General features: G+C 37.0%; 2 protein-coding genes across 2 annotated transcripts; both read left to right on the plus strand.

The window, feature by feature from the left end:
* The first annotated feature begins 1,543 nt into the window (after positions 1-1,543).
* LOC140040165 (uncharacterized) lies at positions 1,544-9,316 on the plus strand. Its single transcript, XM_072085883.1, has 12 exons — positions 1,544-1,683; positions 2,351-2,773; positions 3,113-3,260; positions 3,378-3,661; positions 3,981-4,052; positions 5,191-5,634; positions 5,976-6,214; positions 6,326-6,542; positions 6,781-6,981; positions 7,224-7,433; positions 7,552-7,719; positions 8,239-9,316. Exons 1-12 carry the CDS (start codon positions 1,617-1,619, stop codon positions 8,667-8,669), a joined length of 2,904 nt encoding a protein of 967 aa, XP_071941984.1. The 5' UTR covers positions 1,544-1,616; the 3' UTR covers positions 8,670-9,316.
* A 303-nt stretch (positions 9,317-9,619) lies between these two features.
* Positions 9,620-12,781, plus strand: LOC140040166 (SOSS complex subunit B1-like). Its single transcript, XM_072085884.1, has 6 exons — positions 9,620-10,099; positions 10,516-10,654; positions 11,061-11,132; positions 11,406-11,478; positions 11,709-11,847; positions 12,258-12,781. The coding sequence occupies exons 1-6, from the start codon at positions 10,006-10,008 to the stop codon at positions 12,446-12,448; spliced, it is 708 nt and encodes a 235-aa protein (XP_071941985.1). The 5' UTR covers positions 9,620-10,005; the 3' UTR covers positions 12,449-12,781.
* Positions 12,782-12,870: the final 89 nt, after the last annotated feature.

The raw sequence follows: 12,870 nt of genomic DNA on the forward strand, positions 1-12,870 counted from the left end.
AAACTAGTTTGACCAAAAAAAAGTGTTAAATTAAATTTGTTTTTTAACACAAAGTTTGATAGTATAGACAGAGTTTCATAGTAGGGCCTATATTTCGCGCGTACGTACACGTTCTATCAATCAGCGTCGTTTCTGACTTCGTATACAGGCGTAGTGATATGACAAAATCATGTCCACATATGGGCATATCACATGTTTTTGTCACACAAAGTTTGATAGTTTAGACAGAGTTTCATAGTAGGGCCTATATTTCGCGCGTGTGTACACACGTTCTATCTGTTTCTGACTTTGTGTGTACAGGCGTTGGTGTAACGTCCGCCCGACAAGGGTAAAGTGGTTCACAGCAAGCCACAATAGGGTCTTGGGTCTATAATAGCCCACTTAAGTCATATATAAATCTTCAACCTTCCTTTAGTCACTTAGATACGCCTACTGACATACATTTTAACCACATAATAACCTCCTCTTCTAGAATTGAAGTTGCGTAATGGAACTATATTTATTTGTGTTGGTTGATCAGTCAGTCTGTCTGTCGGCCTGCCAAATCCTGTTCGATACAGTGTACGTACGGTACGGGGACAATGGCCCAATCGGAATAAGATCAATGATGTGTGATGCACCTACGCATCTCTCTACTTTCGGTTGTCTGTCTGTCGGCCTGCCAAATCCTGTTTGATACAGTGTACGGTACGAGGACATTGACACAGTACTTGTCGGTTGGTCTGCCTGTCTGCCAAATAGTGCCTGCAATAAGCCAATAGTTTTCTTAAATCAGAAATCAATGAACTTAGAACGCAAATCCAAAAAAATAAAAGCACGGGGGAAATCTATTGTTCCGGCCGGATAATTCACGGTACTTTACCATTTAAAATGATATGCAGCACTGGCGCATTAATGTTAAAACACAAGATACGACATTCTGAAGCACATTTTTATTCATGCTACATGGTACCAAAAACGGTTATTTGTAACGATAGTACATATCATAATGATACAAGTTCATTCTTATATAGCGTATATAAGCAAGCTCTTAATGCGCTGCATATTATTACCCCGGTCATTTTATGGATCAAACACGTATGGAAACATACTCCCAGAATGCAGCTAGTAATCAGTGCAAAGTTGTGTCTTGATCTAACCGGTACCCATTTGTACACCCTAGGATACAAGCAATACATATCACACGTTAAGGGCTTGAGTACGGTACACATTTTGTTGAGTTAGATTTTATTTTCAAGGAATAATTTACATTCCCACAAAGTATAATGTTTTGACTGATTTAATCCTCAAAATGTTCATATTATTTTTTATTCGTACAATCTGGCTTTTCAAGGATTGGCATTAACTACTGTGAATATAAACTACTGAGCTGTTTCTCATTATGGTATAGTATGGTCTAAAGTTTCATTCTTTAAAACCCAAATCAAAATTCCCTGATTGTATAAAGCCGTTACATGGATGTGTGACGTCACATGTCCTGAATATACTACACGAACGTTAAGTAACGATCAATGTAAATACAACTTCAGAACGAAAGGAGTACATGGTCCTACACAGTGCGGGACACAGTGTGATACATAAATTCGATAGAGTGTTGGTCGATTTAAAGGAGGAACATGAAGAATAGAATTATACTATGCATCCTGGTTATCTTTATCAACGAGTCAACAGCACAGTTTTTAGGTACGTTTAGTCAAACTATGCGTTTAATCGTTCATAATCAGGCCTATAAGGCTTATTATGTAGATAGTAACTAGTGAGATAATTTAACACCTTGAAATTATATGTAACGGAATTAATACTAGGAAGTTACGACCTGGCAATACATCGTCGTAAAAGGGCAATACATATAGGGTTATTCAAAGGATATGTCCAATACCGTTATTTTACTGGTATCAATGTACTTTTAGTGCAGCATTGTTTGTTTTTATAGCCTGAAGTTTAAAAGCATAAACGTTTTGGTTCCATTTATTAGAGGCTCACAGAAGGTATCACAAACTGTGACTGGGCCTACTAGTAATGTTTTATAAATGGTAACTCGGTGGTTAAGATGTTTAATACCACAGGTCGGGATCAAATCTCTATTTTCTAATTAATAACTTTTGATATCAAAATAAACCTGCATTTTCTTAGTCAATCATACATATTTTTTCCTTGAAAGTAAAGTATTATTTTATAAGCTTACACTCATGGTCGTAAAGTTGCCGTACACAGGAAAGGTATTAATGTATGTTCATCCACAAAGAAGGTATTCTTAATACCTTATCTTAATATAATTAAGACTATATTATTTTATTGTTTGATTTTTGTTACACTCATAAGCCTGTGTTTAATTTTGATGCACTCTCAGATGCTCTTTTGATCGGGATGTCATGGAACTTAAAAGAAACTAAAGTTCGCCAAGATGCATTGACAAACATCAAATTCCAAATCGTCGTCAATGCGTCGGAAGAAAGCCAAGTTATTCGCGGCACTGGTCTCTGGGACGTGGCCGTATTTGGTAGTGCCCATTCTAGTGGCAGAGGTAAACGATTCGATGAGCGGGATAACCTTCTTACTCCATCGCAACAAGCAATCCCAACTCTACCTGCACAGGGTATGGTGTTTGATGAGGTATCAACACCATTTAAACTATCAGTTCTAGGCTGTTCAGAATATAAGTTTCTCTGTGTTGAATTCAAGCAAGGTGATGACCCCAATCCAAGCTTCTTCTTTGCATCTATGGACTTCGAGGACACTATAATTGTGTGTGCTAACATTGACTGTGAACAAGGTAAACACGAATGACAATCCTTTAATCAACAAGTCCCTCAAGTTTATCAGTGCGTGTATCGCGCTACTTGAGGTGTATGTGTTTAATAATATTGGCTGTAATAATCTAAACTGTATAAAAACACAGTCAGTACTGTACATAACATTCATATGTTATGGTATGTCAACTACCTATACATTCTTTAAAACAGCATTCTTCTATTTCGCACTATAAGATATACATTTTGTTTAACATTCTTCAGCTCATAATGTTGACAAAGTTCGTAAATAGTGACGAGTTGTTTGTTCAAAGATCAACAAACAAAAATGATGAAACGACGTTATTTTTTTTATTTTGCAGGAACAGGATCAAACGACGTCATGTTAATCGGCATGTGGTGGACGGTTGACGCTTATGTGCGACAAGGCCTTCCATCAGACGTCACCATTACATCTACTATTAAAACATCACCAAACCACGGCGGTGTATCGGGAGAAGATCTTTGGAGGTAAATATTACAATATTAATCAAGCAACAACTTCGTAGGGCACTTCTACTTCAAAATTTTTGAAGGTTTATTGATGAGTTTATTTTTAGATAGTATTGTATTTTTACCATTTTTCAGAATGAAGCTGTTCATAAACTCACAGAATGATGGAAAAGGGGATAGTCTTCCACAACGAAGAGATCAGATTCTAAACAAGACAGAATCTTCAAAAGATATTCAGCCAGGACAAATGTTAAATATTACTGGAACAGCCTCAATTGACCTGACAGGAGTTGGATGTGGTGAATTCCGATTTCTTTGCATCGAATTTGGTAAAGGAAGTGATCCTAAACCTGAGTTTGGTTTTACTCTTGGTTCCGGTGAGCCTTCGATGATCTCATGCAGGGAATTGTCTTGTCCAGGTAAATCTTTTGCGTTTAATGCTCATGTAAATTCTTGAATATAGAATATTTTTTTATTTGTTAGATAGGCCTATGATGAATCTTTTTTTTTCTAATTTGAGATGGTGAAAAGGAAAGGTAAATAGGCATACGAAGTGGAGATTGTAAAAACAATAGCAAATGCATTTCACAACTTTGAATCACGTTTGTTTAATGTCCCGGTCCACTACTATCGATGCGAATTTAATTTTGATATGCCCCTTTTTCTGACTATGGCTGCCTCCCTTTCTTGAGGTTTTACGAAAATTGTTACTATAAATGATCTTTAATGCCATTATAGATGATCGCAGAGTGAAGGTTCCTGATGAAATCGTTTCAGATGGAACATCAGCAAATACTGGTGAAGCTCGAGGTACTACCTTGTTCGTTAAAATTGAACATGTTGAAGATGTCAATAAATCAAGATATAGAGGCGATGGTTTGAATGAAAGAAGCAGTAGGAGGAATGGCCGTGGTGATTGGTATGGTGGTAGCTATGGTGGTGGTGGTTCGGGTGGAGCTGCTGGTGGTGGTGATGGTGGTCGTGGTGATAGAGTTGGAGGTGGAGATGGAGGAGCAGGTGGTTTTGGTAGTGGTGGTGGCGGTGGTGGTGGTGGTGGTAGTGGTGGTGGTGGTGGTGGTGGTAGTGGTGGTGGTGTTGGCGGTGGTAATGGTGGTAGTGGTGGTGGTGGTGGTGGTGGTGGTGGTGGCGGCGGTAGTGGTGGCGGTGGCGGTGGTGGTGGTGGTGGTGGTGGTGGTGGTGATAGTGGTCGTAATGATAGATTTGGAGGTGGAAATGGAGGAGCAGGTGGTTTTGGTAGTAGAGGAAGCAGTGGAGCAGGCGGTGTTCGTAGAGGAAAAGGTGGTAGTAATATGGGAAAGGGAGGTAATGGTGGCAATGGTAGAAGGGTGGGTATCGGTAGTAACGGTAAGGAAGGTAGTGATGGTACGAGCGGCGGCAATAGTTTTAGTGATAAAATAGATGATGGTATTCAAAGTAATAGTAGTGTTATTAGCAGTAATAGTGGCGGCACTAAGAATGCAGGGGTCAAACGACAGGGTGGTAGTCAGAACGAAGAAAGTATACGTAATGTGGGTAGAGTTGGTGACGGAGGTAGTATTAGCAATAAGAGTTATATTGCACGTAACGGTCAAGGTGGTAGCGGTGGTGATGTGACTGGTCAATATACTGATTCATCTAACAACAAACTAACATCACAAGAAGGTGTGTATAATTAATAATATGTACATACTGACTCAGTCAGTATTCTACCATTCATTCCTATTTTCATATTCTTTTGCACTACTCGCACTATTAACGAATTCGTTGCTCTAACATATTAATACTGACCAATGTTTGGAGGTCTTCATACCTGTCTTGCACGCACTCTACATTCTATAGTTGCTCGTGCTTGTTTACAATTGGCTAACAACATACGCTACAACAATTAATATAACCACGATGATTGTAATCTGGTTATAGTTTGCAACTCTCCATTTCTTCTTTACAGATGGCAGAGTATTTCGCGTAGATGCCTTGACATGGGAAATGACCGCCCGAGATGTAGCCGTTGGTACGCCAAGTGACCTTATCATAAACGTCATCGTATACGTCGCAGACGATAGCGATTTCATTACCGGAAATAACCTCTGGCGCATTGGTCTTTATGGCAGTGAATCCGCAGACGGCAGTACCTCTTTACGTTCAAACTACGTGCGTCAGGTATTACCAGGTAGTCAACGGAACCAACTCTTTGCACAGGGACTGGACACAGTTATGATGGTTCGAACCATGTATGACATTAGTCACGTGGGATGTGGAAGCTTTAAGTACATCTGCTTAGAATTTACGAAGAATGATCTGGCGACACCTGATTTTGAAATAGTATCGAATATGGGTGACGTATTAAGCTCATGCCAGCAGGCTCGTTGCATTAGACCAAAGCTGCCAGTAGGTAGGCAATTAGAATTATTATGAGACTGTTGGTGAATACAGTAAAACAATATTTTGGGACACTCCTATAGATTCAGGGAAAACGCCTGTACAATCATCATACCGTATCATACTACTGTACAGCCAAATTCTATTCTTCTGGAACCAGAAAGTGGCCCTACATAAAGGTTCTATTATATATTAGGTTAGAGGATTCAAAATGATTCAATTATATATGAATACGTATAAAGGTACGGTATTCTACTAAGGCGTTGATTGACAATGTTATGTTTTATAAGAACATTTTCTTTCTAGTTCTCGAATGATTCATATGAAATGATGTTTCATATATTTTAAATACAGTACCAACAAGAAGAATACCCGTAGCTTTGAGCGGTCTACCATCATTTTATTTGTCTTCGATGGATTGGCAAATGCGGGCTCACATTAGTAAAAGTCACTTAAGTAGCTTTTTACTTGACATTTTTATCACGGCTGACAAAAGAAGTAACGATATAGATGGAATATCTCTTTGGCGTGTTGCAATGTTTGGAAGTCGCAATCCAGATGGAAGTGGACGAAGAATGGACATTTCAGATCAGGTCAGTTTACATGGTCATTTTACATGGTTAGTTTATATGGTTATTCGCAAACGTTATAACATGTTGAACAAAACTATCTCTGATAATTTATTGAGATTTTTCCATTTATAGATTTTACCTGTAATACACCAATCGGCATCTTTTTCAAAGACAGTACCACTTCAGTTTACTGGCATCCGAGGGCAAGAGGACATGAGAGGAATGTATTGTACAGACATTCGGTTTCTATGTATCGAGTTCGGTAAACATCGTAAACCGAATCCTGACTTTAACTTCTATGCCGGACCAGACTCGGACACACTTTCTTCTTGTCAAGAAATTCCTTGTGGTATGTTGAATTGAAACAAGAACATTTATGTTGGAGAGTGTTCATGACTTTAAGACGCATGAATAAACGCCACTCTTTAATCGTTTATGCTCTTCTGGTTCTTCTTAAGGCGTTACCACAAATTATCCTGTCCGCAGTTTATGCTCACATTGTAATCGATACATATTTCCTAAGAATTATTTCTGGTTTTGATATAAGTCGGCAACATACCGAATAATAACAATATGTTTGTTTTCAGAAAACCCGGAGGATAGGACGACGTCCAACAGTGCGACTGAAGAAGAAGATGATAGTAATAATGGAGGTGCGGGCGGGCACGGAGCTGGTGGAAATGGGGGTGTTCGTGGACATGGGGGAGATGGTGGACAGGGGAGTGGTTCGTCTAACAGACTAGGAGGGGGCGGTGAACCAGCTGTTGGACCACCTATTTACGAAAGAGGTACAGTCGGATGGAAAAATGATTGCTATTGTTTCTGATACGGGATAATGAAAATACATAAATAAATCAAAATGTGTCGAGTCCTGTCTTCTGGTTGACGATGACAATACACCGAACGTAATTATTAACGACCATAAATGCCACATGTATCATCATAAAATGCATACTGAGTGTGAGTACGGTAGTTAATATAATAATAGGCCTAATATATTAAACTTTACTTCGGTTTTGTTCTCTTTTAGGTGTTTTAACTGCATGTACCGTGTCAGGGGTCAGGATTGCCGTTAGAGCAAATATAGCAATAAGTCCTTGTCAGACTTGCCAGTGTAGTAGTAGTGGCGTTGTTGTCTGTGTTGAACTTTCGTGTCTTCGACCCTTAACATGCAACGAACCTGTATTCATAGCCGAAAAGTGCTGCGCAACTTGTTTGGGAGAGGTTGCACAACCAAGAGGTAAGCTTGTTAACATATTTAATGTATAGTTATTTTATAACACAGGCGGTATAGGATTACAAATTACAGGTACATTTTACAGGCCTAAATGTTTTGTGTTTTAATGTTCTTCCTTTAGAAAACTTGCCGTGCATTTTTAACGGACAAATAGTTTTACATAACCAAGAGTTTCACACGAGTGACTGCATACAGTGTATTTGTCAAGATGGCTCTATGACATGCGTTCACACCTGCTTTCAATCATCGGATGTGGTTGGCCAAAATGTGACGCTGTCCACAGTTTCACGTAAGTTATAATATTGGCATCTTAGTACATGTACTTAAGCAACCACTCTTCCCTTTCACCCGCCCAACCAAATTCTCACCACTAGGATTATTCCAGCTATTCTTGTGTTCTCACAATACGATAAGTTAGTCTGGATTCCAGACGGAGTTTTTACTTAATATTAGTAAAAAGATATTTTTATTATTATGGCACATTTAAAAAGACAATGTAGACTTGGGGCAAGTCTATATACGTAAGTGTTTCTCACGCAAATGATTTGATCCCACGTGTACGCAACGCAAAGAACGTAAGAGCACCGGGAGCAATTTGACCAATAATGATGCGATGATCATCCTAACTGATGCTTGTGATTGGCCAACTCACTTGCGTTGCGCCTACGTCGTTGCGTTGCGTACTAATGATAATCATCCTTTGTGCCGATGTCTTAGGTCTAAAACAAATCAACAAGTAAATAGAGGCCTATATCGTTTTCAAATTTGAGTACTGTTTCTAAAAATTAATTTTCTTATATTATTTTAGCCACATTGAGAGTTCAGGTGACGGCCACTGACGTACTAAACCCACCTCCTGTATACCCAAGAGATGTAAACATAATCAAAGTAAACATCAGAATACAGTTCAACAACGAATTAAGTACTAACATTTTGGGGGCAGATCTCTGGAGTCTGCAAGTATGGGGAAGCTTGAAGGCCAACGGAGGAGGGCCTAAATTAAGCTACTCAACAAATGCACTGAGAATGGCACAACGGTCACAGGACTTGATATTAGATCAACCATTTGTGTTCACGGACGTTATTGTGGTGTTAGATATGTCGGATAAAACATGCAAACAGCTGAAATTTGTATGTGTGATGTTTGAGAAATCAGAAAACCCTCCTTTTGAGTTTGAGTTCAACAAGACCCATTCGAAGGCAAATGTGAAATGCCAACGTCTGACATGTATCAGATAATTTTCGAAAATTCCATTCTAACTTAGCTTATCTAAACAATATTGAACTTGTTTTCATAATTTTATTATGCTTATAATTGGCTCTGATTTTGTATTGGCCTACGCTTATTCGTTGTTAAGCTTGGTTGTTCCCATTAGGACGCAACGCAAGCGTGTTGACCAATGACAAGCAACAGTGCGAATAATCCATCGCTCATTGACGTTGCGTTACGTCCTTGTGTTGCGTCTCTAGTGGGAACCAAGCATTAAGCTTGGTTTTCACTAGTACGTAGGCCTACGTTGACGCAATGCAAGTGAGTTGACCAATAACAAGCGACAGATCGAGTAATTTTGATTGAAAATGTCGCTTGTGATTGGTCAACTCACTTGCGTTACAACCTACCTGCTACGTCGTTGCGTTACGTCCAAGTCACCAAAGTTCACCACGTCAAATACATTATGTTTAGTATGCAATTAGAATACAGCAGTATGTTCTTATCTTTTTCGAGGCAGATTCAATGACTTCTGATGATGTAACTAGGCCTACTTATGTATGTTATAATGCATTTTTAGATGTTTAGGTCTACCTATATTTTTATCACTTATTAAATAAACAAATAATATGATATAATGGTAATTGTAATGCGTTTAATGTGTAATTATGTAATATTAATCAGTTTAAGATAAATTTCAACTGAATATAATAATTATATTATTATTATAAAACCTATTTACAGTATGCTATCGTCTATGTTTTGGCTTAATAATATGTAGACTTCTATATTAATAATAAAAGAATATTTTTGCAACGGAAAAAAACTCGTTCACCTGAAAGTTCCAATTTAAAAAAATGAGGAGCCGCCGGATTTATTATTTCAAACTTTATTCATCTTCAGGAACCATTCAATAATTATCTATCCATTTTTAATCGAGATTCTGAGAACGGAAAAACATGCATTGCGCCCTCATTCGGCGACAAGTGTATTATTTATTTCGGAAGAGGATGATGGATTTCGGCGGAGGAGTAGTGTTGCTGCTGCATGTGTGTTGTCTTCTTGTAGATGATAGTGTTTATGTTTTTTTTTGTAAATTGTAAATATTTACTGTCTTTAAACACTGCAAATAAACCTCATGCACTTTTTCCGCTTTTGCTTTGTACTTGAAATAGGTTTTTTACAATCAGAAAGTCTTAAATAGATCCCCGATATGTTTAGGCCTAGCGTATGCTAAATTCCTATTCTAAACGTCGTTTGTGAATGCGCCACCAACTTCTGGTCTACCTAGGCCTACACAATCTTTTGTCAACACAGAAGTAACGTTTTAAATCAAAGTGTTTTGATTGATTGATTGATTCCGTCATGGCGAATGACCCTAAAATAACGTATAACAATGTGAAGGATTTGAGACCTGGTTTAAAAAATATAAATATGATTTTCATTGTATTGGATATTGGTAGGTAACCTTTCTAAATTTATAAATAATAATTAATAATAATATATTTAATGAATTCTTACACCTTTTTTAATAACAATTAATATTGAATGCACATTTCCTACACCTTTAAGCTTGGTTCCCACTAGAGACGTACCTCAAGGACGTAACACAAGTGATTTGACCAATCACAAGCGATGGATTATTGGAAAAGTCGTTTGTCTTTGGTCAACTTTTCGGCTTGTGCACTGTGACTACTGTATACCAAAATTATTCTACAGTAACTTTTACCCTTCAGCAAGTTCAAATATATTTTTTTTTACTCACAATTGAACATTCTCCAGTTTTAAATTAATTTTGAGTGATACCTTATTTACATATACATACATGCATTCATTCATATTTCACTGTATATGATACAAATTTTTTAATTTTAGGAAATCCAACAAAAACTAAAGATGGACATGATGTTAGGTCAATAAAAGTTGCAGACAGAACTGGCGCTATAAACTTAAGTGTATGGGATGAACTTGGTGAAGCTATTCAGAGTGGAGATATCATTCGTCTAACAAAAGGGTAAAATATGAATAATGGCAAAAATCAAAATGTAAATGTATTAACCAAAAAAATATAGCCTTTTGGTTGCCTATATTGACAAATTTGGTGAGATGTAGATAGAGGTATTAAAACTAGAGAGCCCTCTAGTTGTATAATACCTCTATAGTCTTCCTGACAAACTCTGTCAATGGTTGATTAGTCATTTTCAGGGGCGGATCCAGCATTATAGATTAGAGGGGTGGGGGCTAAATATTTCATAAATGATTAAAAAAAAGATCCGTTGGATTGCAGAAAAATAAAAATAGTCATTATTTTATTTTAAAAAGACATGGCTGTTAAATTTTAAGGGGTGGGGGCTATTTATCCCTGACCTAAATCCTCCCCTGTTTTTATTACAGTTTTAACATGTATTGTCTTTTTTTAGATATGCATCGTTATTTAGGGGCAGTCTAACAGTTTATACTGGAACAAGCGGGAAAATACAAAAATTAGGAGAGTGAGTATGTATGAATTAAGTACTAACTGACATAAATACAGCGATCAATTTGGTCACAATATCGGTGGAAACCCTCAAATGTATGTAAAAAAAATGTCACTTTATTTGCAGAAGGTGACATCTTGATAGTTTGTCTGGTAAAACCACACCCTGTGGTGTTTACTGTGAAACAATCATGTTTACTGTTTTTACAGTACCAAGATCTCTAGAAAGCAAAGATCTGTGCAAATGCATTCAAGTTCCATGATATTATAATTTTCTTCTTTTTTTCAGATTTTGTATGACATTTTCTGAGGTTCCTAACATGAGTGAACCTAATTCTGAATTTATAGCCCAACAAAAAGTTGTAAGTTATTTTTGATTTCTGTAAAACATAACATAACACACCATCAAATGTTAAGTAATGTTATGCAAAAAATGGTGTGTTGTATGCTAAAACACTATATTTTAGATACAGTGGAACTGTAAGCTATAATATTTTGGGGGTAGGGTGTCTATAAAAATGTTTAAAACTTACTGTTTTTGTCATTTGCATATTGCTGTACTTTTACCATTACGTTTTAAAATTGTTGCTAGAATCTTCAAGATCAACGAAGTAATTCTCCAACAAGTACTCAACCACCGAACACATTAGCCAATCATCCAGTAACAAGTGCCCAGAATGTACCACCTCATACGCAGACTGCAACGCATTCTCATCACCAAGGCCCAAGGGGTAAGTCTGATCAGCGGGCCGTCAATTGGTTCTGCATGATTTCAGAACTCCGGTATTGTTGTAAATGCACAGTTCAAGAACAAGAGTTTCTGGGAATAAGATTATAATTCAATTTTGGCTGCTGTCAATACTGCTGACTGCCTACCATCTGTTAACTGGATCTTATCTTTTTCTTCCAAGCAGGTCTATTTTGAGCGAGACACATGGCTTAAAATAATAAGATTAAATATTAAAAGGTTATTAATTATAATGTGCCATTGGTAGCCGTATCGATTTAACTTGACAAAAACATTATAAATTATTTACGAAGTTGAAATCTGGATTTAAAATTGTCTTTATTGTTAGAAGTGGTATAAAGTTTAAGATTTGTTTTTTTTTATAAGACGAGTTACAAACTTTTTTTTTTACAGGAAATCTCCCACCAAATTTAATAAACCGGCAAACAAGTAATGGAGGAGGGCAACAAGGTCATGACCCAGTACAAGGGATGGGGATGGGACCTAGAGGCTTCCGTCCAACAAGAGGAATGGCCGGCGGCAGAGGTCGCGGAAATGGAATGCGGGGGATGAATATGGATAGGGGAAGAGGTCGTAAGAGATAATTAAGATATTGCATTTTGGTTTTTTTTAAAATAAAGATATATCTTTTGAAAATGCTCATACAAGAATTTAATTTCAATAACATTTTTTGAAATTTACTACTATATGTCAATAAACAAAATAGTCTTGTTCTATGATTTTGTTAATAATACCATTTAAGGGAAGGATTGATGGTCTGCGGTTTAAGTCTATGATATTCAGAAGATATTTTAGTTGAAACCAAAATATGATAATGAATTAATAGGAAATACTGTATACAGTATTACTTTATGGGAGAATTGTGTATCTTTTGTTTATTAATGCATATTAAATATGTATTGTCTATTTTATTTTAATAAAGTATTATTTTGGTAAATAAAGTGCATTTATCATGTGTCTGACTGAAAACTGTTTGTGTTCTTGTTTTTTGAACTGTAAACTTATT

Source organism: Antedon mediterranea, chromosome 2 (assembly GCF_964355755.1).
Source record: "Antedon mediterranea chromosome 2, ecAntMedi1.1, whole genome shotgun sequence".
NCBI lineage: Eukaryota > Metazoa > Echinodermata > Crinoidea > Comatulida > Antedonidae > Antedon > Antedon mediterranea.

Bases quoted from the DNA above. Each gene is read 5' to 3' on its own strand.
- LOC140040165 (XM_072085883.1), top strand. From the start codon at position 1,617: ATGAAGAATAGAATTATACTATGCATCCTGGTTATCTTTATCAACGAG. The intron at 5,635-5,975 runs GTAGGCAATTAG...TTTTAAATACAG, and splicing joins TAGACCAAAGCTGCCAGTAG to TACCAACAAGAAGAATACCC. The intron at 7,720-8,238 runs GTAAGTTATAAT...ATATTATTTTAG, and splicing joins GACGCTGTCCACAGTTTCAC to CCACATTGAGAGTTCAGGTG.
- LOC140040166 (XM_072085884.1), top strand. From the start codon at position 10,006: ATGGCGAATGACCCTAAAATAACGTATAACAATGTGAAGGATTTGAGA. The intron at 11,133-11,405 runs GTGAGTATGTAT...TCTTTTTTTCAG, and splicing joins AAAATACAAAAATTAGGAGA to ATTTTGTATGACATTTTCTG. The intron at 11,848-12,257 runs GTAAGTCTGATC...TTTTTTTTACAG, and splicing joins TCATCACCAAGGCCCAAGGG to GAAATCTCCCACCAAATTTA.